This window comes from Synchiropus splendidus, chromosome 14, assembly GCF_027744825.2.
Source record: "Synchiropus splendidus isolate RoL2022-P1 chromosome 14, RoL_Sspl_1.0, whole genome shotgun sequence".
Lineage (NCBI taxonomy): Eukaryota > Metazoa > Chordata > Actinopteri > Syngnathiformes > Callionymidae > Synchiropus > Synchiropus splendidus.
In genome coordinates, this window is record NC_071347.1 from 11,247,264 (window position 1) to 11,273,621 (window position 26,358).

General features: G+C 42.6%; 3 protein-coding genes across 3 annotated transcripts; 1 reads left to right on the forward strand and 2 right to left on the reverse strand.

Annotated features, from left to right (window-relative positions):
• Positions 1–450: 450 nt before the first annotated feature.
• On the reverse strand, positions 451–3,035 carry LOC128771390 (coiled-coil domain-containing protein 113-like). Its single transcript, XM_053886809.1, has 8 exons — positions 3,016–3,035; positions 2,060–2,197; positions 1,850–1,996; positions 1,677–1,769; positions 1,515–1,613; positions 1,118–1,233; positions 627–780; positions 451–552 (listed from the first exon to the last, which is right to left on the reverse strand). Exons 3-8 carry the CDS (start codon positions 1,991–1,993, stop codon positions 496–498), a joined length of 663 nt encoding a protein of 220 aa, XP_053742784.1. The 5' UTR covers positions 1,994–1,996; positions 2,060–2,197; positions 3,016–3,035; the 3' UTR covers positions 451–495.
• An 897-nt stretch (positions 3,036–3,932) lies between these two features.
• parp12a (poly (ADP-ribose) polymerase family, member 12a) lies at positions 3,933–10,476 on the forward strand. Its single transcript, XM_053886439.1, has 11 exons — positions 3,933–4,294; positions 4,579–4,714; positions 4,777–5,014; positions 5,090–5,224; positions 5,296–5,479; positions 5,989–6,160; positions 6,749–6,972; positions 7,033–7,123; positions 8,288–8,418; positions 8,483–8,634; positions 8,925–10,476. Exons 1-11 carry the CDS (start codon positions 3,984–3,986, stop codon positions 9,176–9,178), a joined length of 2,028 nt encoding a protein of 675 aa, XP_053742414.1. The 5' UTR covers positions 3,933–3,983; the 3' UTR covers positions 9,179–10,476.
• tbxas1 (thromboxane A synthase 1 (platelet)) lies at positions 9,359–14,751 on the reverse strand. Its single transcript, XM_053886440.1, is given in 14 exon segments — positions 9,359–10,068; positions 10,736–10,898; positions 10,998–11,135; positions 11,201–11,289; positions 11,373–11,654; positions 11,744–11,874; positions 11,958–12,106; positions 12,197–12,285; positions 12,562–12,678; positions 12,848–12,944; positions 13,075–13,127; positions 13,604–13,697; positions 13,961–14,113; positions 14,694–14,751. Coding segments are annotated over 13 exon segments (1,599 nt in total). The 5' UTR covers positions 14,062–14,113; positions 14,694–14,751; the 3' UTR covers positions 9,359–9,972.
• Between the last annotated feature and the right edge of the window lie 11,607 nt (positions 14,752–26,358).

The window sequence follows — 26,358 nt, forward strand, 5'->3', positions numbered from 1 at the left end:
TATCTTTGCCTTCGTCTTATCTTTCACCTTTATTCGAAACCTATTTGTGTCTTTTACGACTTGATCATTTACTTTGATGCTCCTTTTTACTTACTTTATTTCCGTTCTTAATGCCACAAAAACACCCGCCACCTTGGCTTTGTTGAAGGATAAAGGGAAGAACTGGGGAAGCCTTTCACATCCTACCTGTCTGTTAGCATTGTCACTCATCGAATAATGTTACAACAACATTTTCTGGATGAAATTTATAACATCAAAAGCCAGGACAATCAAACAGAATTCACATGTTCATGGGACAAATGACGCTGATCAATGAGACAGTCATGAGTTTGAAGGGACGTCTTCCAAAAGGTAGCATAGAAGAAAGAAATCAACATGACATTATAACAGATATATAACACTATAATAGCAGTATAATAGTTGACATGAACACAATGGTGAGTTAATCATTTGAAGTTCACATGATTTTCCATCTCATCAAGGCGTCACATGACTTTATCCGTCCAAGTCCAGAGCTGCTCTCTCAGTATATTTCAGTTCCTTCCGGGTCTCCTAGTCACAAGAACAGAGAAACACCATCTGACTGCTGCACAACAGAACTGCTACAACCAACCACCCTTACCCACCTCAGCGACTCGGACCTTCCGCTCCCAGGCGCGGATGCTGTTCAGCAGGCTCCTTTTCTTCTCCTTCACCTGGATGTAATGTGTGACATCCAAAGGCAGTGACTCGTTCACCTGGCGGCTCAGCAGTTTGACAAGATCTTCCTCCTTCTGACGCCTCTGTGAATATATAATGTATAACAGCCTTCTCATACTGTTTATACAGCTCATTTTATCTGTTTTATCTGCTGATCAAAAACATGTCTTCCATTTCGGGTAACACAGTAGAATAGCTGTCAAAATGGTCACAGGTTTTAGTCTGGACCCTGTGATTCGCTCAACATCTAAAGGACCCGTAACCCTCAACCAGCACATATAGGAACACCTATGTACATGACAATAAGGGGACTCAAGCCGGGCCAAGCACTGAACCCTGTGGATTATCATGCTCAAGTAACAGAGCAACAGATACAAATGCAGAATGGTGTAAAGAACATCAAGATCCCAGCTATAACTCACAGACCTCCTCAGCTGATTTTAAGTCGTCCTCCACCTTTCTGAGCTGCTTCTCTTTTTTAGCTATGACATGGCTCAGCTCTGCTGACTGGTGTAGGACACTCTGCAGTTTATCCTGTAAATATGAACATTTTTTTTTAATTTAGATAGCAAGCAAACTTGAACAAAACATGCAGCACTACAACATCTCATTGTGATGTTATGTATCACTTAGATGGAGTCACACTCTGTTGTTGAACTCATTTTAAATTTACGATTCAACCAAAACTGCCTGCTTAATATTGTCTTATTACTGGGTTGTTACGTGTGTTCTGTTAACACACTGCTGCAGCCTTCTTATATACTTATATACTCAATATCAAGCAGGTTCACATAATATTTGTGTTGTCATGTTACCTTGTGTGAATTGAGGTTATGTTGTATTTTTGAATACTTGATTTGGAGTTCATCTGAGTTTCTGTCAACGTTCTCTTCCCTCTGGTCCTGGAAATGGTCCTGAACACATCAGAAATGTCGGCCCGGGATAGATGCACTTTGACAGAGCAAATCCAAGGAAACCTCTTTGTCTGGACGCTGTAGCTGCATCAACAGCTTCCTCCTCTTGTCCTTCAGCACTTGGTTGTAGCCAACAAGCTTCACCAACTGACTGCTCTGTGGAACCCAGAGACGGAGCCAAAACAATGATATGCATTGATAGCATGTCACGAGTGAATGTCAATGAAGAACTGTACCTTTGTGTTGCCAAAAATGCTTTGCAGCACCTTCTTTGTCTCCATCGCTGACAGCTCATTTATTGCCTTGGACTGTATTCGGCGCTCAAAATCACTCCTTTCTTTTTTAATCCTTGCTAAACGCATTTCAGCTTCTTTTGACATAACCTGCCAAAAATAAATGTACATATTAATTCACTATTTTGGATTATTTTAGCAATAATTAGTGACCTTGAAGTTGGTTTGAAGTGACTGGTGGTGCTGCTTGAGCTCCTCCAGACTTTGGCGTGTTGCCTCCACCACTTTCTGGGACACGTAGACCTTCTGATTCAGTGTCAGCTGTGGAAGGTCGTCCGATGAGCAGGTACTCTGAGAAACCAAAGGGTGTGTGGTTAACGGAAAGACATGCCTGTCTTGGTTTCAACCACAGGACCACAACAAGACCTGACTTAAAGGAAACATAGGACGTACAGTTATCAGTATTAGAAGTATTGGGGAGCTGTGGTCAGTGCTGCAACCACACAAGCTGACATATTTGTTACCTGTTTCTTCATAGTTTTTGGCTTAAATAACAAGAATTCAGTTTAGAATTTAAATTCAAATGCATATGATGATATCTGGAAGTTCTTGATTGTTGCTTTTTTTTCCACCTCTTCACGCAAGAAAAAATAAAGAACATATTTTTATTTGATTCTCATAAAATCTAGTGTTTCAGACAGAGGCCCGGCCACTGCAGAATTTTACAGAAAGTCAGAATTCATTTGCATCCGTTTGACAATAGCACAATAAATCACGATGGTAACTATATTCAAGTTTTTATATCACCTTATTTAAACTACATCTCTCTTAATGTCTTGCAAATATTTGTATTAGAATTTAAATTTTATGAGAATTTTAAATACATTCAGAGTAGTAGAGTAGCCATTGTGTAGTGAAAAACATCCCTGAGCAAAAGCAAACAGATGCTTTTGTTTGCTTTTGTTCAGGGATTCCTCCATGTTTGTGTCTGTGCCACGTGTCTTGTGCATCAGTGTGATCAGTGGACCAGGAACTCCTGCACTTACAAAGGTTCCCTGTTGTCTGGAGAGCTGTTGAATGAAATTACTGGTGTAATCTGTTCCATATCAGTCAGTATAGTACTCTTAAATGGCGTGTGTGAGCACACAAACTCACTTACTCACACTTACTTCATTCTCCAGGTGAGAGGTCGGGTCTTCTTGAGTTTGTGGACAGAAACGACGGATGAACGTATCAAACAAGTCGTTCTCAGCATGAAGGGCTGCAATTGAGTCTCTTGGGAATGAAATCGACAATTTTGAGATGAGAAAAATATTTGATGGAGCTTGAGATCATTAGTCATAAATCCACTGTAGTGTAGCAGCTAAGAGAGAACCTGGATGTTAAATGTGGGTCACTTCGGTCACCTCAGAAGGGAAAATGTAACAATGACCCAGTAAAGTTAGGAACAACCTGAAATCCATCTCAGTCTCCTCAGTAATAGTCCTGTGTGTGTACTCACCTTAAGTACAAAATTTAAAAAAATTGCCAGAATACATGTACAAATCATATACTGTTTATTACTATCTTTCCCATTTTTAAAATGACAAGTATTTCAGTTGCTTAGACTTAGGTTTAAAAGCCAGTTACACCAATGTTGCTTGCTAGAGCATGTCCTATTTAGGTTCTTTTTTTGGGGGAAAAAATGTCCAGTCATTACTTTGCCTCCTGGACACGCCGCTGAACTTCATTCCTTTCTTCGTGACTGATTTCTTTTCTCCTTTCATCCATGTTTTATCCTTCCCTTCCGAAAAAGTGTCGTTGCGCCTCTGTTGCTACTTGCAGTAAACAGGAGCGTTGCTATGGCGATGTTGCCTTCACTGACTCACGGGAACGAGCGTTTTATTATGAACACTTTTTTTCCTCATTATTGTGCAGCATAATTTGCATTAACATAGTATTTTTGTTTGATCGCTTTGGGCAATATACAACTCAAGGCGTTCCTTGCAATATGAATTCTCGAAAGGAAAAAAAAAAAAAAAAAAAAAAAGTGCTGATGTGGATGACGAGACTTTTACTTTCGTTTTCGTTCCTTCGCCAGTAGAACAGAAACACAAGTTTTTCCTACTCCCGGTCAGGAAGGCAGCAGGAGCTCGACATGACAGCGATTATCGCCAAATTCATCCTGAAGTCTTTATGCGACAACCACGGGAGTTTGGACTTCGGCAGCCTGAATGCCAAGCTGGAGAAGAGTTTCACGGTGGCGGAGGAGATTTTGCGGAATGTTTTGTTCGACAGCGGGAGAGTCGCCATCCACCCCAGTCCAGGCGCGAGCCGCAGCATCGGCCCCGCCAGTCGGATTGTCGCCAAAACTTCCCTCCGCTTGTGCCAGAGAAAGTTCGGCGACTGTCGCCTGTGTGACGGCCTCCATCTGTGCCGCTACCTGGTCTGTGGAACCTGTGTATTTGGGTGAGAAAGTGTGCCTTCCATATCGGTCAGAGAGTCCATACGATCTCCAACACGGTGAAAATCAACGTGTAAAAACACTGTTTGCTAGTGGGTCAATAGACGTATAAAAGACATGAGTGTCGGAATCCAAGTGAACTCAAACTGTGAACATTTTTTAAAACAAGCAATATACGATAGTGCTTTTCAGTGACACACTTCAGTTCCCTCACAACTTCCTAAACTATCTTGAGGGAACTATTCCATGAAAACACCTAAGTTGAACTGCGTCTCTTGTGCTGTCGCAGATCCAAGTGTAAGAACCAGCACGAAGTCCGCTCCGCCCACAACGTTGAGCTTCTGAGGAAGCATGACCTACAAGACCTGACGGATCAACAACTGTTCCAGCTGCTGCTACAAAACGACCCTTTTCTGCTTCCTGAGGTGCTTTTATTATTATTATTTAATTCAGTTTTATCAAGCATTGATAATGTCCAACGCTTTAGATATGCAACCACTACAACAAGGGGACCTGCAGCTTCAACGACTCCTGCACCAAACTACACGTGTGCCTGCATCACGTCCAGGGCGACTGTAAGTTCGGCCCGTCCTGCAAGAGAAGCCATCAGCTGGATGTGTGGGGGAATAAGGCTCTGCAGGGCTTCAGCCAGGAGATGGCGCTTGTTATTTACAGAAATAAAAGCATCATCAGTCAGCAGGAGAGGACGGCCCCAGCATCACCAGGTAAGCGTTGAACGCGGAATATATTTTTGCTGCTGAAGATAATGCAGTTTGAGCTCTATGTGTGTGTTTCTGCAGCAGTGAAGCCTGAAGTTAAACGCCCGCCTCAGCTGCCTGCTCCAGTGGCATCACACAGCACCCCTGTGATACCCTCCAACAGTGAAAAAACTGACATTTGTCTTTACTTTATCCGGAAAAACTGCAGCTACAAAGGTGCAATAAAAGGTCATTCAACATCCTTTGGTTCTGAATTGACAAGTTTCCTATGTTGTTCCTCATTTCAGAGAAATGTGTCCGCATGCACTGGCACCTGCCCTACAGGTGGCAGGTGATGGACGCGGATGGCGGGAGCTGGAAGGACCTGTCCAATATGGAAGAGATCGAGAAAGCCTACTGCGACCCCAAGCATGACACGAGCAGCTGCGAATCTCCCTCATCCATCACTCAGTTCATGAGACTGCTGGCCATGTGAGTGTCAATCCACACTTTCATCATGGTGTTCGGACAAAAAAAAAAAGAATTGAAGCGTGTCATGTTTGTGCTGTCAGTTCTTCAACTGTGACGTGTATTTCTTCTGAGGGAACACAGATACAATATGTACTGGGTGTGTCGCCTAGTGAGGCATGACTGCAGAGTCAGTGACTGAGTCACCTCGACTCAATGCGGCGGAGCTGGGTTCTACGTGTGTCAAACTCTCGGCCCAAGTCCTTTGATCATGGCTCCAGTGGGCTCAAAGTGAAACTAAAGTGCATTAAAAAAAACTAGATCACCTCTCGTGCTAGTAACAAATGAAGTTGTCATGCTGTTTTCTAACACTCTGGGATCTGAAATTGATTTTAAATTGAAATGAAAACAATGGAGATGATGGGAAACTTGATGAAAGTAGAAGTATGTTTGGATTATTGTCAAGTTAGCTTTCTGTTGCCACTTTTACTTGCTGTTAAAGAGGGACAAATAATGAAACTTTTTACTCGTAGCTCAAATCCAGGTGTGCAGTCAGTTGACTTCATCAGTATGACGTTTCTGGGATCGCCCGTCCGTCGCCTGTCCACGGCCTCATCTGCCTCCAAGCCGCCTCACTTCGTTCTGACCACAGAGTGGGTGTGGTACTGGGAGGACGATAGCGGCAGCTGGCTGGAGTATGGACAGGTTGGTCAAGGATGGATGTGTCAACACTGTAGTCTCAGTAGCCATGAGTCGTGGTCCAAACTGGGTGAATGATCCGAAAGTGACTATGTAAAATCTGGTGTATAATTACTCCATCTTCTTAGCTTTTAATAATAGCAGTGTGCATTCAACAGTGAAGGCTGCAAGTTTTTTGATCGTATACTATTGTACTCACAGTTAGTCTGTGTATGACGTCCGATTGTTGTGTTGTAAATAGTAAATAAATAGGTTGTGCTAAATGATGAATTCATTGGTTTAAAACGTTTTTTTTTTTTTTTGTCAAACGATGCATTTCACTTAAGTCTATGATGTTTCCCTTGAGTAATGTTCCCATACTCACCATGAGCCTCCACCGTGTCTCCTCTCACTGTGGACTGGTCGTTGCAGCCCTGGCTTCAGTTAAGAGTTACTCAAATTGTTTTTTATTCATGCTCTAGTATTATGTGTATGTTGCAGTGGCAGAGACAGTGGCCTGTGCCTCCTTTAGAGGCAGGTTGGGTGGTGATCTTATTTGTTATTTGAGAATATCGGTGAGAGTGTCCTTAAAAAAAGCCACGTGTTTCTTGTCAGAGTGCTGAAGGCACCCCGACCACAGTGACGTCTGAAACCCTGGAGAATCTTTACCTGACCGACCGGGAGTCTGCAGTTCCTTTCAGCACCAGCAGATACTCCTACGTCCTCCATTTCAAAGCCTCACCGATGTGTCAGGAAAACCTGAGGTTTAAAACCAGACGAGAGGTCCGGAGGAGACCCCGCTTTGTTTCTGCCCATGATGTGGAGGTCAAGTTGAGGAGGTAACTTCTGCTGCATGCGTTCTCTGACAGTCTGATGTGATCTTCTAACGTGAGTGTTAGTCCTGGCAGCGGATCGTCACACGGCTCCAACGCCGCTGACAGCTTCCCGCCACACTGGGACAGGACCAATCAGCCTGATGTTGGATACAAGGTACTTCTTTTGTTGTACTAGCTTAGCAACAAGGTCGCTGGACCTCATGCTGTAGGTCCTGTTGAGGAAACAAAGGGACTAAAAGTCTTTCCTACCCTGTTGTACATAGACTCCACTCCGAGTCTCTGACAGATGGCTGAGCTTTTCCTACTCTCTCAGGGTGGTGACAGCCATTGAAGTTTGGCTTGAAGTTTGCCCCGAAAGTTAAACAAGAAGATATACATTTATAGATTCATCAAGCAACATAGTTTTTAATGCTGTGTAAGGACCAAATCATGAACAAGAATGTTAATAAAATATATGATTACTTTTAATAATTCAGAATAGTAGCTGTACAATTTAGTACAGTGGTACCTCGGTTTTCGAACGTCCCGGAATTCAAACCAATCCAGAACTCAAACACCCTGGAAAAAAGCCGGAAAAAACATAACGTGCACGGACTGATCAGCTGACCCACGACGCGCTTTGTTATTGTGTATAACGCAGCTTCTGTATGCAGACGAGTCCCGTTAGCTACATTTACTGACTGTTTTTTCTTCATATTGAGGTGTAAAACCTTTCCTGTCTCTGCACTGGACCGTGGTAGAGTGTCACAGGGGAGGTGCTCGCTCTCCACACCTCCGAGGCTGGAGCGCTCACTCCAGGGTTTGATGTCCTGTTGTGGGCTGGAGCTGGGACAGGGATGAGGCGAGTCTGGGACAGAGCGTTACTTGGTTTATGACTTTGTCACAGCCCAACTGCACAGAAGCGCACATTCAGAGCTGGACACGCACCGGGCACCTCTTCACTTCTGGAGAGACGTCACTCACTCGGCAACCCCTCCCACATGCAGCGGCCACACAAATAGACGAACTGCGCACCTGCAGCAGACACTCTACATTCACTCCTACAAAAGCCTGTTTTAAGGCTTGGAACGCATTATTTCTTTTTCCATTCATTGTAATGGGAAAAATCTATTCAGATTTCAAACAATTTGCGTCTCAAGCAGCCGTCTGGACCGGATTGTGGTTGAGAACCGAGGTGCCACTGTATATTATATCACTACTGTATACTATACTGCAACATAGTATTGTAAGTGTGGTATTTTGACTCTACATGGAAGTTAGATTACCCAGTTGTGTCATTGAACTGTCCTCTAACAATCGCTGTTCCCCTCTGGTCCAGATGGTACCTCTAGAGAGAAGGTCGAACGAATTCATCATGATACAGAAGTTGTTTTCAGTTACCATGCATCAGCACCGCATCAACAGCATCCACAGGATCCAGAACCTGTCGCTGTGGGGGATCTTTCACTGGTGAAACACTCAGATGCAGGAAGTAAAGTGAAGCATGGTCCTTGGTGACTCTGGTACATTTCAGGCAGAGGGAGCAGATGAAGCTGAGAAACGGCGGGAAGCCTGTGAACGAGCAGTACCTGTTTCATGGGACGGACCAGGCGCTGGTTGAAGCCATCTGCGAGCAGAACTTTGACTGGAGGATGTGCGGCGTCCATGGCACCTCGTATGGAAAAGGTAGCTCAATCTAATCCAAAGGGGCCACTTCCTTAGAGATGGAAGCTAATCTATCTTTCGAGCTCTTTCTTTGATACATGTTGGTGATGGGCTGATGAGGTTTCATCTCCTGGTTTTCTGAGCTCTGTACAAGTTTATAAATGACATGAGGTTTCATTGAAAGCCAAAGATTATACAGTACCATCTCGTGGCCTCTGAAAACGATGACATTGTTTCGTGAAACCCCATCATCCCAACAGTAGTACACCAACTTGTCCTCTGATTCTCTTGATGTTTCCTGGTGCTACTAGGGAGCTACTTTGCCCGAGACGCCTCCTACTCCAACAAATACGCCCGAGCCAAGGGAGGAAGAAAGGTCATGTTCGCAGCTCTGGTCCTCGTGGGGGAGAGCGCCAAAGGAAGCAGCCACTACCTACGCCCGCCCCCGAGAGGCAACAGCAACACACTGTACGACAGTTGCGTGGATCAGATGGTCAGTCCCAGCATCTACGTCATCTTCGAGAAGCAACAGATCTACCCTCAGTACATTATTGACTACTCTTAGACAGTTTGCTCATGAGCTGGTTCATTCATTCCTTCTATACTGTTGTGAACAACGCTGCGACTGCAATAACATGGTCATGCAACTTTAATGAGGCTTCAGTCCTTTGGCCTCTCAACAGTTGTCTCCTAATGTTGACTCAGGCTCCCAGTGGGATAAACAGGCTGCAAAAAGTCAGTTAAAGTAAAAGCTTTTATTACATCCATGTGTCCCGCACAATCAAATGTTCCCTCCTCATCGTGACAAATGATTTAACAAGTAATATAGTTCACACACTTCAATCATCTGTGAATCATCAGCACACTGGATTGCAAAACCCACCTCATCCACTGAACTGAGGCCGGGTCGCAGGGGCAGCAGCCAGGGAAAGAGGCCCAGAATTAGCAAAATCAACAATTAAAATACCTTGGAATTTGATCAGTAACACACATGAAAGACAGACATTATGATCACTTGACACATGAGGTAAACTGCTGCCTGACCCAGGCGACTATTTCGGGTTAAGATCAGATGTTGAAAGTGGTCGACACTAGCAAAGCAGTAACCATTATTCAGCTTCTTCCTCCTGCTGGAACAGCTGTGCTATGACAGGAGTGAGAGATTGTTTTCATGCTTGCTCTATGTGCCATTTTATCCTATTGAAAGTCACTTACTCCCCAAAATAATTTTGGAATATTGAGCACAATTTCACCCTTGCCTTGATTGTGATGCATTTTGCTGTTTATGAGTGTAAAGAAGAATGAGGTGTTCTGGGTCACACCATGTTAGTTTTAAAGTCACTGGTCTATTGGTGGAGTTCAAACTTTGCCTTCAGCGCCATTTCTTCTCTGGATCTTCACATAAATGCCATCTTTGGGTCCCAGGGTGCTGGTCGACTTCAGCTCAAGCGGGACCTAAAAGAAGGAACAAAAAAAAAAAAGGAAAGATGGTGCGTTCTAGTTACACAAAGCAGTTTGCTCTTCATATCAACTCTCAAAAAACTGAAACATTCCAGGGAGGTTCAGAACATCACACCAAAAGGATGACCAACTAAGAGTAGACGGTTCTGAAATATTCAAGGTCACTGCCTGTTGTTCGATTGCTTCTGCTGGATTTAGTCGAGACTTTAACTTGCTGGTTTTGGGTGCTGGTACTCTGGAGAGTTCTGTATTGACATATTTCCTTCAGCATTTGCGGTACAGAATCAGTGTTGAGTCATCGTCTGTGGTACATTATGCTCAATGTGAGCTTTGGCTCCCTCTATGGGCTTAATTGTGAACTGCACCTTTGATGCGTATATTTTGAACATTAAAACTCCTCTAAACTGTGAACTTCTCTTTCCTTTGCACTCTCCTCTCACTGTAACATTCATAATCTATTTAAATGAGTTATTTCATTTGTTCAATTGCAACGTAACAAGAATACCACGAGCAACTAACCAACAATACCAACACAACAAATACCATCTCCAATTTTAAGTTCAAAAGGTTTGAAAGGTGAAAAAACAATCGGGTATTTTTTCCTGATCAGATACTGGCCTCACAGATCAACTACACCAGGTGTTGCACAGTTCCCGCCTACCTGAGTTTCAGAGCAAGCTACGATGTTGAACCTGCTGAACAGTCGAACCAGAGCCATTTTGATTTCCAGTTGGGCCAGTCTCATTCCCACACAGTTCCGTGGCCCGGCGCCAAACGGCAGGTAAACAAAAGGATGGCGACTCGCCTTTGCTTCCGGCGTGAATCTGGAAAGGATGAACGATGTAAGAACCAGATCACCAAGATCCGATCCTCCCAAACAACACCCCAAATAGTTCATCACAGTACAAGGTCTAATCGTGCACCTCTCAGGGATGAAGCGCTCGGGCTCGGGCCAGTGATCCGGGTCACGGTGGAGGAAGCCTGCCGGGATCTCTAGTGACGCCCCTTTAGGCAGCAACTGACCGTTCACCACTCAGTCTTCATCGATGTCACGTGCATACCTTCAGAAAAGAGGCAGAAATCTTGTGTTACCCTTTAATTTCTGATGAACTTGTTCTTCACCCACCTGAAAGCAGGAGGGTAGAGACGCAGAGCCTCACACACCACCATTTCCAAGTACTTCAGCTCCTGGACGTTTGTGTAGTCTGCAGATTCCTGAAGAGCAAAAAGAGAATCGAGAAAAAGGACCTGAAAGTATCATCATGAATCTTTTTCTATTCCACAAACAGCAGACTTACGTGCCTGGTGAAGAAATCTTCCAGCTCCTCCTGGACTTTGCGCTGGCAGTCCGGGTTGACGGCCAGCAGGTAGCAGGTGAAGCCCAACGTGTTGCTGCTGGTTTCATAGCCGGCAAGAAGGAAGACAAATGCTTGACCCACAATCTCATCTTCTGTGATCACTTTTTTCTGTGGACCCCGCGGACTGTCTGCCCGATTGGAAGAGGTCAACTGCTCCATCTGATCCACATACTCCTGGCTGGTTTGAGCATCCAACATCAGCTGAAGGAAGTCTCGTCGCCTCTGCGTAGATTTGGCAGAAAGGCATTTCAGATGTAAAAATTTCTGAGTGAAAAATTCAGGAACATCAGAAGGAGAGCAAAGGTCTTCACCTCTTCAGGAGGCTGCTCTTCTCTCTGCTTAATGATCCTCTGGATGCTGTGGATGAAGAAATTATTCATCTGGTCTCGTCTCTTGTTGGGGAGGAGTTTGACTAGAGGAGCAGCGAGTTGTGGAAAAGCAACTGCAGAAACAAAACATGATTACCGTCGAACTCTGTGTCTTATTAGTGACATTGACCGAAATAATGTGATCTCTCAGACGAACCAAAGAGCAGCATCATGGGTCTGAAAAATGAGAAGGAGAAGAACATCTGTGCATGGCGGACGAACGGGTCGTCCGGGTTGTTCTGGGAGTCCACCTGAGTAGCAAACGCCACACTGGCGATCACATCCATGGTGAAGCAGCCGAAGCACCTGCGCACGTAGTGAGAGTCGTTCCGTTACTGTGGGACACTTTCTGAAAAATATCTTACGTGTTTCAAGTGGTGTTTTATGTGTATTTACTTGTGGATGTCAAAGGCGTCTCCAGACTCTGCGTACACATCCAAATTCTTCATGAGAGCACTGATGGCTGTGTCAATGAGGGGAACCATCTATGGCAAACGATAATCGATTTCACTTTAGCAATATAATCCGTACAAAATACATAGAGTAGGTGAGTGCAATGCGTCCACTCGGACAGCAGGTGGATAAAATAGGTGTTTCTGAATCATTTGTGCATGTGAGTGTCTCACAGTTTACCATGTAACCTTGTGTGAATGTTTAAGTCCAAGTGACCCTTAGCTAGCCAGGTCACTTTTGACTTTATGAAAAGATATTACGGAGCAGCGGTTTGTGACCTCTGATCTGGTTTTACTTGAGCCACGTACCTCTTTCATTTTAGCAGAGCTGAAGGACGGCGTCAGGATACTTCTGACTCTCTTCCACCGTTCGTTCCTCAGCATGAGCAGACAATCGCTCATGGGTTTGCTGTTGAAGCGAAGGGTCTGCACACACAGAGACGACAGTAGGGCAACAAGTCAAGAAAGTTTTTCCCAAATTAAACATTCATTCTGGCAGATAAATGCAAGGACACTGTTAGCAGTACAAGGCGGAGTGCTGTGAATACATTTATTCTGGATGACTGAGGCAGAGTCAAACAGAGCTTCAAAATACCATTCTGTTTGGAAAGGTGCTGAACTCCTTCACCATCACTTGTCTGAGCATGTCAGGATCTGCAACCACCACCACAGGTCTCCTCGCCAAATAGTAGCTAAGAGAGCAAACACCCGTCAATCATCCTGGGAAGCCAGACAGTGAACAGTGGACACGACTTTCACAAGACATTAAACTCTTCCTGTGTTTCAATGAAAATGTGTTTATTCTATAGTTGATCTACTCACCCACACACTCTCCCGTGTGTCTTTATGAGATCGCTGATCGCCTTATAAAAACCCTGGAAACAGATGAAGAGACATTTATTGGCAGCATGTGACTCAGCTAAAATGATGCCGTATCACACAGTATTTTGATGCTGATCACTCAGACTTCAGTTCCCCATGTCTTTCCTAGTACAGATGCTGCAACATGAGGAGGAGACGGTCCTGGGTCATGATGGGTCATGAGGCTTCATGAAACAATGTCCTAATTTTCAAAGCCCACTAGATGGCACTCTCTGCTCTAAAATCTTTGGATCTTTACTGCCATTTCAATGAAACCCCACATCATTTTTAAACCAACAGCGGCACCTACTGAGCTCTGAAAATCAGTACATTGTTTCATGAAGCCTCATCAGGTAATAGGGCGATAGAGGGCATCTATTAGCTTATATTTTATCATAGGATTCATTGACTGGGCTGCTCCCCTCACAAATGTATTCACCAGAGTTGGTCTTAGATATTATGAAGATAAAACAAAATAGATGACTCTTACTTGACGAAACAAAAATAGGTTGCCATAGAAGGGCACGGGCTTTGGGTGTTTGATGCCACATCGTGCAAGGGTTGAAAATGGGTGGACAGAATACCTGCAAGGAAATAAAACACTTATATTATGTGGTTTAATTGCAGGTGGTTTAATAACATTTTTTTTTACCATTTGTTGGATTTTTCTTTCGCACATTGAACTATTTAAACTATAAAATCTCAGAGTAGGTCTGACCACTTGTGATGCCTTTGCTTTGAAATGAACATCAGCATGGCTTGAGCAATGGCTAGCAATGGTTGGGCAAACATTCCACAGAAAAAATACGTACTTTAAAACAGTTTTTTGAGAGTATCAGTTACTCACCAGTAGAGAAGTCCCAAAAAGATGAAGACCAGGCAGAGTGTGACCGGATATTCACCAGCTCCCACAGGGAACCCATTGAGGAGCTCAGTGAACGCTTCCATCGTGGAAAAATGCCTCCCCAGTTGTTTTGTCACAAACTAGGGATCAATTTTCCTGAGAGCAGAACGAAAGTCATTGTTCTTTTTTTCAGTATTTGGCCAATATAGTCATATATTCATGTGTATAAAATACAGTGAGAAAAACTGATTTGAACTTAAAAAAAAAGTCTTTTTGCAATGGTAAGAGGATTCACATCTTTTATTGGTCGTGCAAGAGTCTTTTACAGATCGTGTTGAATACGCTTGTTTGTTTTAGTTGCATATTGACTAGTGTTGCATAAAAAACCCACGTCAATCATTGTAAAAAGGATCCTTCTGGTTGAGGGTCAGGTGACAGGTTCATCTTTCACCCGCATTAGGACCAAGGCAGTACTGTTGGTTCGCACATTTAGACAACAAAATTGTCCCCATGGAACATGAGAATTCCACTGGAAAGGAATTTAGTCCAATTTTGTCAAAAAAAAAAGGGTTACCTAACCTTGATTTACCGATATTACCTAACTTATGCATCGAGCTTCATCGGCGTCTACTCAGCGACGCGTAACGACTGGACATCTATTCCGCGATTACGAGTCTAAATCAACAAATGAACAAAAAACACACACATTAATTGACATGAATGATACTCCACTTACATTCGGCGCATCGCCGGTCACTTTTGTTGACGTCCACTCTTCTTCGTGTCAGTGTGGATCCTGCACAGCACCAAGTTTGCAGCCCACTGCCCCCTACTGGCAACGTTCATTCAAAACAAACCACATGGTTTTGTCGCATTAGATTCGAAAAGATTTCAGTTGCATGACGTGATATCGATTAACGTACACCTCACGCTATACTTGGATTTCTTCTGTTCTATATCGCTTACATTATTTAGGCTCTGAATTTTGACTAAGTGTAAGATATTAGTGGATTAAAAGCCAATACGACAATGGTCCTTTCATGAACATGGTTGTTATTGGATTACTGTGGACGAAATGTCATTATTATAAATGTGATGAATATGTTGCGTGTCTTTATTCAACCTTTGGAGGGAATAGTTCCATCTCTCCAGACACTTCCTCCCGCTCCGCTGATTTACAGTAGAAACTGTGAGTAGAAATGTGTATTTCACTGCACCTTGTGGTGCGGTGAAATATATTTCTGGATGGTAGGATTCTTGGCTTTTGTATTGCTTCAAACATCCTGCAGATGGTGCCATCTTATCAGATATATTGCTCCAGGAGCCCCTTTAAATTCAGTTTTCCATGAGGACTGACAACTGAAATGAACCAACAATGGTGCTGAATTTATTTACTCAGATGCTGGGTTCTTTTTGTCAGTTTATTATTATAACAACAACAATAATAATAATAATCCTGAAAAAAAAAAAAAAGTGTTCCCCATTTATCCACCGCATGTATCAGCATTTGAAGGCATCATCTACGGCGGGTTGTTGACTTGCAACACAGCATTGCTTGGTTAAAAGGTTTCTTAGGCTTGAGTTTAAATTTGAAATTGAGGTTATGTTTAGGTTAGTTTGAAAATAATGATTCTTTCGAAAAGTGACTTTTCCCGGATCCCTTGTTGTGTATGGTATGGGCCTGCTGTGTTTCCCACCTGTTGCTCCAGCAACTGCAGCTTTCACTAGTGCTGGGTTGGTGAGGTTTTATGAAAGACTGTCCTACTTTTCAGAGCTCAGTCGGTGGTACTCTTAACTTAAAAATGATGTGAGGTTTTATTGAAATACTTGCTGCCAGACACCATTCAGAAAATAGTGCCCACTAGTGGCCTGGAAAAATGAGGACACTGTTTCATGAAACCTCATGGAGACATCTGTGCTGCAAGGGATTAACAAATATAAGCCATCCGTTGTGGCCCAAACATTATTATGGTACGATATGAAACAGATGAAATGAAATTTCCCAAAAGAAGATGAGACACAGAGATCACCGAAGGGTAAGTACACAAGCAAAGGACATCTGGATTCCAGCGGGGGTCGTCCCAGAGTTCATCTTCCCAAAGCAGGCGGCACAATATTTCTAGTCTGATAAACAGGCGACATCCTTTGCGCGGCATGCACCCAGGCAGGAATAACAATGGGAGTTGGAGCGGCACTAAGCTATTAATGGAGAGACAAGCCGAAAAAGAAAGGACGAGTGGGTTACTGCCTGCCCTGAGGACTGCCAGAGGCCACTGGGAGCCTAAAATGAAACGAGATGAAGCCCCTTCCTTTTCCCATCTCGGCAAAACCCACTGCCAGTCAGACTGCCCAGAGCCAAAGTGTCAAATTTTGACATGTGGCTGGATGTGTTCTGAAAGCAATATTGCAGAACTGTTGCTGGGATTCTCCTACACACAGGAAGCTGGCAAGTAAAGCGTGAACTCAGTGGTGCATGCACAACAGTGCGCGGCGCCCTCTCTGACCTCCCTGTCATTATTTTAAGACTCCTTGAACACACGGACCTTTTCAACAGCCTTCACAACATTTCAAACCGTTCAGAATCTTTGTGCGCTCCATCAAGGTGGTCTCTGGAACAACCTTTAAAAGGCCAAAGCACCTGCAGGAGGGTTTTCGCCACAGACCTCATCAGGGTTATTATTGCAGCATGGCTTTAAATGGAGCATCAATGTATGTCTCTGGAGGCAACGTTAGTCTGAGACAGGGGCAGGTGGCCTGTTAAACACCTGACAATTTCTACCAGACTCTGAACTATAAAAGGAGCACGACAAAGTCACAAAAAATGAAAAATCTTTTTTCTAAAGTAGGGAGAGCTGGGGGGACGTTTACCAGTTTATATTCACATACAAATTGGCAACAAAGTACAAGACAAAGTGAGCGGTCAAAGAAATAATCCCAGTCAGTGTTCAAAGTTGCTCAGCGACTCGAACTCTGTCACCAACCTGGCGTGCTTCCATCAGACCCGCCCCTCTCTAACTGGTTTCTACACTGCAAGTGCTACTCCAACTCTTAAAGCCTGTTTTCAGCCACATTATTGTTATTGTTATTCATTTATTTAACCAGACTGCATGACAGAGCCTTTTAACTTAGCGATTTCCATTGAAAAGGTGTTCAAACGAAACATTTCTATGCTGAGTGTGCATTGCTTTAAACAGGTAAACAAACACAGAAGTATAAAATTCCATCCAATGTCTCAGGAAAATCTCTTCTCCATTCACAAACTTGTGCTATTTGCTTTAAAATCAGATGCAGCGTTCATGTGTTCAGAGCGAAAAGCCAAAATAAAATGGTAATTTTCTCATCATTTGTCACCTTTTGAATTGTAAATAAAACTTGAAGTCATATTTACGCAATTTCCCATTAGTTCTGCCACAAGGATATTCCAGAAATGATGGTTTATATGGAGGATTTATTTAGAGAAAACAACTGAAAACTGGAGGAGTAACCTCAAACCGAACACCAAAAGAGCAGGACGAGGACAGAAAAGGTTGCGTATGAAGCCACAGCTGTGCGTATGTTTCAAGTGTCGACAATAATATTTGGAAGTTTTACATAAACTGGTGGGAAACTGAATTTCCGAAGGGCCGACATTATGGGGAGTCTAAGTCACGCCCATCTACTTCAGCCTCATGTGACCAAACAGAGTCAAAGAAATTTGAAAGATACATTCTACTGCTGCGAGAGCACTGCCTTTTTGGCCAGCATCAAAAGTTCCTTTAGGTTTCTCACTCGATAGTCGGTCTAGTGAGAGCCAGCATGCAGGACAAGCTCTTCAGGGTCACGGTGAGTGTTTAGTTTAACTTAATGTCAGATAATGTTTGCTATCTTCTTTCTTTCATAGCTTAGTACCTTTCGCATCTGCCTTAGCGGAAGCAGTCAGACTCTGCAGCAACGTCATGCATGCGACGTTTGATTTGTAGTCCAAATAATTGTGTGTTTTCATAAGCTAATAAATCATAAATTACACGACAAACTTAGTAGATGCTCACATCATTATTTGTCATTTAAAGCGAGGTACAGGGCATGAGGCAAAGTGGACCAGAAAATAACTTCCATCTCCCCAGAGCGTGAATTTCTTTTCTGATCTTAGGTCCAGTGGACCGACCAGAAGGGCGGGGACCTCAGCTCCCTATAGGCCATGACTACAGGGACCAATGCACAGAAGGGCAGAAGACCGAGAGTAACTTCCTGAAATATTATGAAAAAGGGAAACGTAATTTCGCCAAGATATTATACATCTATTTATTATATGTTATTGAATTGCATATACACATTATTTAAATATAAAACAGGGTGCAATACAGTCTGGTTGTTTTTCCACATGTAGCTACTGCTACTACTTTGAAGTTAGTGTTGCACTACCAAGTTTTGTGTATGTGTGTCAGGACTTAGGGGGGACTCCATTGTGCTTCATCGGGAGAATGTAATTTAATGAAACAGCATTGTCAATAGGTTCTCATGCAAACCTCCCTTCAGCCATCAGAGCGATGCAAAGCCATTACTAAATAATTTGAATGACAAAAACACAAAGCAAGCCGCCTGGCCTACAGTACAAATAACTCCACATTTGACTATCAGGCCTCGCGCCAGACAGAAGCAGACGACGGGGCAGAAACAAAGCGGAGAAGATGAGATTTGCTGCTGGAAAATGAATTATTTTGAGGAAAAAAAAGAGAGAAAAGAATAGAAAATCCACCCGGCGAAATCCATTTATGCAAATATTTTTCATTGAGTGCCACACACACCCACACTGGCGGCAAAATAGGGGCGAGTTGTTGAAGGGATGAATTTTCACATCACGTTTATTAGCATATCACAGCCAAATCTTTACTGATGTGTAATGAATAAGAAAGTAAAGGGACAAGCCGCAGACACGAATCCACGGTGACTGAAGAGTACTCACACACACACACACACACCTGGTAAACACACTCCTCTAATGGACGCTTCCCTTCACAGCTCCATTACTGTCTATGCCGGCGAGATGAGATGGGACAAATCTTTTCCAGGTTATTATCAAATAGGCTCCAAGATTTCTGGCTATCCTTGCGCATCAGAAAATTACCATTTCAATGATCGTCTTTCACAGACGCGGTATACATCCGATGCCACGTTTGAAAGCAGATGATCATGAGAGTGGATGGGTATGGAGAGGACTTCATTAGTGATGCTCAAAGACGTACCTTTCACGGCATACATCACATCACTCCTGATGGAGATTTCCGTGCCATTTTCTTTTCAGAAATCTTCGGTTATGCTGGATTAATCCTCACCTTTACTTTCTATTTGCGAGTGTTTTCCGTCTAGTGCATATCCTTGAGTGTCCTAGAGGATTTATATTTTAGACTGACAGTTTTACACAGTGTGCTCTTGTGTGTTATTCGGCTACTAGAACATTGTTCCCGCAACTTCAGGGATAGTACGGCTGTTTGACCAACAACTGGTCTGCTACATCTGTCCTTTCTTGGGCCAGTCCTGTTGGACTAGGGTCAACACTGTCCGAGCTGCAGATAACAAGTTAATATTTACTGACACGCCTATAAGGTTAAAACAGGCAGAAAAGGTTTCGATTTGGTTCACAAGATGCAGTTGAATCACTGCAGTAATTGAATTATATGTAACGTGTTTACCAATGTGTGAAAGTTTTTCTCATTCATTCCCTGCAGACGGGCTTCTTCTTCATGTCTCTCATGTGTGTCTTTGTAGCACTACTGCCAACTGCTGTTCGTTTAAGCACATTACACTCAGAATATTTTGAAATATATTGATCAATTACCTGCAGATTGTGGATTTCTTTTTTTTTAATGTTACATGCGCAGAACAGAAGCACACTGATGTCTTCAATAGAGGTTCAGTATTGTTTTTAAAGACACTTAAATCACTATATATATATATATATATATACATATATATATATATATATATATATATATATATATATATATATATATATATATATATATATATATGTATATATATATATATATATATACATGTATATCCAACCATGGAGAGACAATTGTTTACATGAAGCCTTTTCTTTCAGATTTATTGTGACTAGTGGTCCATGTGAACGCAACTGTTGACCATGTGAAGTCAGAGAACCTGTTCTTTGTTGTGGGAGCATTACAGAGTATCTATCACTGGGGAATCTCATTTCACAGCTTGGACGCCAGGTCAGTGGATTTGTTGAGCAAGACACAATATATAATTAATATACTCTGTGTACTTTGACAACCATATCCCTTGGCGAGAACGTCCTGGACACACTGGTATGGAATTCATTAAGTCCGCATGTAAGGTGAAGAGATGAAGTGCGGTGGTTGAGTGTCACCCTGGCCAGTCAGGAGAGATAACACAAACCCTATTAAGCATGTATGATGAAGAACCCGTGGAGAGAGACAGGGAATCCGTCTGTTGTGTTTCTTCTGTCGAGACTCATGCGGACGACAATGGGATTTGCTCTGTATTCAATACAGCGGGTGCAGCGAAGGCTGATCTAATATTGTGTGCTGCTTGATAGATGCTGACATTCACAACATAAGTCAGAAATCCGCAGCTGAATAACCCGACATGTTTAAGCCTCTGCTTCCTGCTCCTCATTGTTTCTTTTCTTCGAGGATCTGACCAAGGTTGCGCTGCAATATCGACTTGCATGTTGACAAACTGAAAAAAAATGTTTATGACGAAGCACTCTTTGTAGATGTGAAGAGAAGAAACAGAATGAATCAAAAATGGATCCCTTCCTGAGCTTTTGTATTTATTCAGCCGGTGAGCCGAGGGTGATAGCAGCTTTGCTCTGTAGAGATAAGGCCTGTCTTGGTTGATGCCACACGTGTGAATAATGCATTAGAAATGATGACCCTTCACTGACCAAAAGATGGACAGAAATAACAGTGACGTCAAGGCCGAGTCTCAGGGCACCAGACAGCAGAGGCTTAAGAGAGGATCTCAAGCTTGCAGTGCTTCTCAGGGATCAGCTACACCTCCTCTCACTTCGCCTGTCTCTCCGTCAGGGAGATGGATCTGTGTCATATTCTCATTCTCTCTTTTCATAGGGACGTGACAGGAATCTGCACACACCAGGGAGCGCTGTGGGGACGCAGCTATATATATACATACACTGTGTATATTTCTACTCTGTGGGCAGGGCAAACGTTTGAAGTATTAGAAGAACATTAAAATTGGTCAATACAATGACCAGGGAAGATATTACAAAGACTATATAGAGGTGTAAAGTGTGTTTAGAGAGAATGAAGTGTGACAGCTGAAGGAGACTAGATCTCCCTGGATTTCCTTTTCTAGTCCAGGCTAGGAATGCACCTCACAAGAGAGGTGTCCCGGAGGCATCCTGAGTAGATGCCTGAGCCACTTCAGCCAGTACCCCTTCATATCCAGCTGTTCGAGTTTGAGGCGCTCTTGGATTGCCAAGCTCCTCACCTTAATCTCAACGGAAATATCCAGCCATTCCATGATCACAAGCCAAATCTTGGCCCATTGCTGACCTTGCAAGCATTGTCTTTTGGCTCAGGTCTTTCTACGCCAGGGTTGATACAAATTCCTGTGAACCCATAGAGCAGGGTTGTCCATTGCGTCATTCGCGATACACTGGTCGACCATGAAGGTCAGGCCAGCAATGTTGTATGGTTTGGAAACAATGGCACTGAGGAGAAGACAGGAGGCAGAGCTGGAGGCGGACGATGAAGATGCTGAGGTTCTCTCTGCGAGTGACTAGGATGGATAGGATCAGGAAGCAGTATATCAGAGGGACACCACATGTCAGGTGTTTAGGAGACAAAGTCAGAGAGGATTGAGATGGTTTGGACATGTACAGAGGAGAGAGAGCCAGTACATTGGTAGGAAGATGTTTAGGTTGGAACCAGGCAGAAGGTGGAGAGGAAGGTCAAAGAGGAGATTTATGGAGGTGGTGAAGGAGGACATGAAGTCTGTAGGTTTGAGAGAAGAGGAAGCAGAGGACAGGGTGAGATGGAGGAAGATGATCCGCTGTGGTGATTCCTGAAGGGAGAAGCCCAAAGGAAAAGAAGGAGAAGAAGAAGACATGTGGCTTATACATGAAGAAAGGCCAAAAGTAGTTTCCCTTCCTGACTTCCATGCAGCAGATCAAATGAGGTTGGGCATTTGTTTTACGATCACAGTGCCACATGTGAGGTCCTATCACTGTCAACAACAAACTCAGTGACAGCGACTCGAAAAGAATGTGATTCCCATGAAGTTTCATACCACCAATGTACTGTTTACAAAAAAGAGTTGTCTGAAGAAATTGTTTGTTTTAATTGAGGACAAAAAAAAGCTTTGTTTCAATTACATTTTATTTGTTTGATTCTTTGGGGAGGATTTCTCAGCAGCTTGAAGATGCTGCATGTGTTTTTCTAACCTCTTTTTTTTCTGAAACCCAGAGAGGAAGAATAACAAACAAGAACGATACTGAATACTCAGTATGAAGCACTGCGGTTGTTAGGTAGCCTGGGTGAAGGATGGCTGGCACTCCCTCTTAAAGCTGCTGCCCCCGCGACCCTGTGACGGACAAGCAGGTCCAACCACATCACATCAGCGTTTTTTCAAAGCCTTCCTAAATCCAGATGGAACCCTCCAGAACACCACCATAACTAAAGTCTACTCAGATGATGCCGACTGCAAATTCCCCGAAGCAAGTTCACACTGTATTTCGAGCATCCTTGTTAAAACCCTCAAGAAGATCTAACATTTGTTATTTTGTCCCACAAACAAATGAGAAAGCGGAAGATAAGACACAGCTTAAAACCCAGAGCGGATGGAAGGCCCAAGGTCAAGCAGCAGCTCAGAGAAACAAACCAGAGTGACTGCAGGCTCATTGAATTCCATCTTATTTGTTTTAACAAGACTTTCTAGACTCCTCTCCGCTCCCTCAGTAAAGTTCCGAATATATTAATAAATCATGGGACGGCACAGGTGAGATGCAGCAGCAGCACGGCGCATGAACACAAACACCTGAGCACAAAGTCTAGTCTGAATTCCTCTGTCAGTGTTGCTGAAGGAGGCTTTTCTGTTTGCTAGTAAGGGAATGTATCGCATCATCTTGACAGTTGTTTGTGAATTATTTCTATGTTGCTCTCGCTTTCAGGTTGGTTGTGTGTTCTGTTGAACAGAAATTGCAATTTTAAATACACTGTCTCCAAAAGGGAGAAAAAGAAAAGAGCATTTTGTTGTTTTGGATCACTCACTCAACACGAACCAACAACAGCAGTCATCGTCCACTGAAAAATATTTCAGTGGAAGTTCACCTGTATACTTGGTAGGGCGTATATATATGTATAATAACGGAAAATAGGAGTGAAGAAATATCAACCCAGCAATAATGTGAGGTATTTTACTGAATAGCTCAATTCAGTGGAGGACGCCACATGCATTGCACTGTTAACTAATAGCAGGAAAACTAAAACAAACATGGAAATTATTTTTTTATTAATTAAATTAACAAATTTGATGTCGAATGTCTTATTTAATTTTTGTTCAGTTTTATTCTGTTACTTGTTAACTTTGATTGCGACAATTTTGAAAAGTGACGTGTAGAAATTGTCAAGAATTTATTTTTGCTTGTTTTTTTTGAGGAAAAAAAAGAAGAAAAGTCAGAAATATTGATATTTGAAATTGTCTCAAATTCTAAGGCTGCCGCCACTATATATGGCTTTACATCAGAGGTTGCATTATTTAGTGGGTTATGAGGGGCTGTCAAGCCCAAAGAAAGAAAACAATGAAGAAAAGTTGAGATGATGGGAAAAATGAACATTATGTTATTTAATTATGTTATTATATAGTTTATTATTATATTCCTATGTGCAATTGCTAAATTCAATTCTACACTATTTACACAAAAATGTTGACTGGTTGTGTTTTATTTCATTTAAAGCACAAACATATTTTCAATGTGTCTTGTACATTTCAATCTCTACTTTCAATTCCAACATATTTTAAGGGAGCAAAAATACTGCACCTGATGGGCCTGATAAAAATATATATTTGCATATGACTCTTGTATTATGCGTCATAATATGTTTCCTTTCTTGTTACACCACGAGTAATTATTAAGACAACTCAGAAATGGGATTAGTGCACTAGAAGAATATCAATTATCACCCATAACATTGTACTGTAAATTACTTCAGAGTTGAGTTCCTTACTGATGGTGTCCTTGGAGAACCTCCAGTTGGTCAGCAGTGACATAGTTATTAATTTGATATTTCAAAAGAACTTCCAATTCATATATTTCCTCCTTTTTTTATTACATTTGTTGTTGTCGTAAAAAAACAATATAAACACATCAGAATGTGATTTTATCATGTACTTTTTGAGCAGCAGAATTAGGTTTTTATTTCTATCCATTAAGTGCCTGGTTGATTTATTCATATTTTTTTGCTGTATTTTATCTTTTTTTCCATGTTATGCGCTTATTTAGCAAATGCAAAATTCCATTTAAAACCATTTTTCTGTCATATTCCCAACAATTCTCTTTTTTCTTTCTTTTTAAAATATAAGAAAATACATATGCGACATAAGACAGTCTTAGTAACATGGGAATTCAACACACACACACCGCTTGCTTCTTCTTCTTCTTCTTCTTCTTGGGTGGACCTTCTTCTCTGGGGTGGGACTTCGTGCTCCTCCTGCATGGGGTGGGATCTTGATGAGGAAGTCCTGTTGTTAGTTTCCAGTGTGGAACCTCATGGTGGGCTTCCTGTAAAAGCTGCAATCTATCTAAACAATGTGTAACCCCAGTAGCTACCTTAACAAAACGTGAAATTTGCCATAACCTTACAACACCTTCACGTAAATGGTTGCTTTTTTCCCACAATTCATCAGCAGTCAAGTGTTAACTGTTTGGAAGCTCTATATTATCCATATCTTTGTGCTTAAAACAACTTCCTGCTTCTCATTCTCCCACACGTTTCTCATCGAGCCTGTGTCTTCACTCATCCCAAACTTGATATGACTTTCCCAGCTGTATATTCCACACATAAAACCTGTCACCGTGTATCGCCTCCACACACTTTCTTCCTTCTTGAAGCTCATTTTCCATTGTTATTTAAGAAAATAAAATGAATGAGGTTGACTCTCCCCAGGCGAGAAAAGAGACGTTTCAAGCATCTTCTGATAAAACTGAGACTGTTTTATAATTACCGCTTCAAGAGACCAGTACCTCGCGGAGAAAACTCTTTTCAACACGCTATTGCTCTTCCGCTGAGCTCTGAAATCTCCAGAGAGACGTGTACAAATATATTTACTCTTTCGACGGGGAAGGGAGATGCATATGAAAACGAGCTGCGCATTTCAAGCTTCAACTGGATCAGCATTTCCATCACGGAAGAATCAGTTAAAGCTGAATTGAAAAACAGAGACAGACCGCATGGCGAGTTCACTCAGAAAGCGCTCTTTGTGGAGACCCCCCTCTCGGAGAGTGGGCAAAATTAAGCATCAGAGTGTGCGCCGGCATGGCAGAGGAGAGATGAAAGAGAATCTGACTGCAGTCGCTGAGATCTCCTCCTCCTGTGTTTGATCCTCTCTTCCGGTCAGAGAAGGGTGCCGGCTCCTGGTTAGAGGTATTAGCATGGAGGAGACGACAGGATGGCGCTGAACAGATACAAAACATTTCCCTCAGTGCAGATGCTGGCCAATACACCTCTCTCACAAAAAGCTGTCCAAACTCTGTGAATAAAGTCCCTTTATAGGGTTTCTGTAATTTCTAAAGAACAAAAAAAGTCGATAGAAAAAAATAAAACTTGGAAAGTTGGAAATAAAACAGCCGACTTATGAGTCTCCCTGTGGAAAAAATATGAACCTAACAAAGAACGTGATGACAAATCTGCCAAACAAATAACCGAAATACACAAAGCCATAGTGGTCACACAGTTTAAAATTGCAGCGTAGGTCCTTTTCCTAGTTGGAGCTGGAAATTCTGACCTTTAAGTCTTTAACTGTCTGTTCGTTCTGCAGTGGCGTGACCATTTGTCTGCCAATAATAAGAGGACTTCACACTTCATATCAGTGATGGGCTCATGAGGTTTCATGAAACAGTGTCATGATTAACTGAGGCCACTAGATGGTGCTGTCTCCTGCATAGTCTGTGATTTGAATTATTATTTCAATGAAACCTCACATTTTAAAGTCAGGAGCGCCACCTCCTCGGCTCTGAAACTGTTCACTGTCATCTAAGAATCCCTACTATTTACAATATGTTACAGGCAAGCTGAGTGGCTGGACGGTTCAGTGTCAAGAGGTTGAGGAACAAAGTTATGTAACAGATACTTGAGGATGGAATACGACACTCGTTCTATCATGATTGAAGTCATCTTTATTTATATCCACTT

What these genes read in the sequence shown, in the direction of transcription:
- LOC128771390 (XM_053886809.1), bottom strand. Translation starts at nt 1,993, where the DNA reads ATGTCAAAAGAAGCTGAAATGCGTTTAGCAAGGATTAAAAAAGAAAGG. An exon ending in ATAACCTCAATTCACACAAG is followed by an intron (nt 1,234 to 1,514) that starts GTAACATGACAA and finishes TCATATTTACAG; the next exon opens with GATAAACTGCAGAGTGTCCT. An exon ending in TCAGCTGAGGAGGTCTGTGA is followed by an intron (nt 781 to 1,117) that starts GTTATAGCTGGG and finishes ATATTCACAGAG; the next exon opens with GCGTCAGAAGGAGGAAGATC.
- parp12a (XM_053886439.1), top strand. Translation starts at nt 3,984, where the DNA reads ATGACAGCGATTATCGCCAAATTCATCCTGAAGTCTTTATGCGACAAC. An exon ending in GACGGCCCCAGCATCACCAG is followed by an intron (nt 5,015 to 5,089) that starts GTAAGCGTTGAA and finishes GTGTTTCTGCAG; the next exon opens with CAGTGAAGCCTGAAGTTAAA. An exon ending in TTCATGAGACTGCTGGCCAT is followed by an intron (nt 5,480 to 5,988) that starts GTGAGTGTCAAT and finishes TTTTACTCGTAG; the next exon opens with CTCAAATCCAGGTGTGCAGT.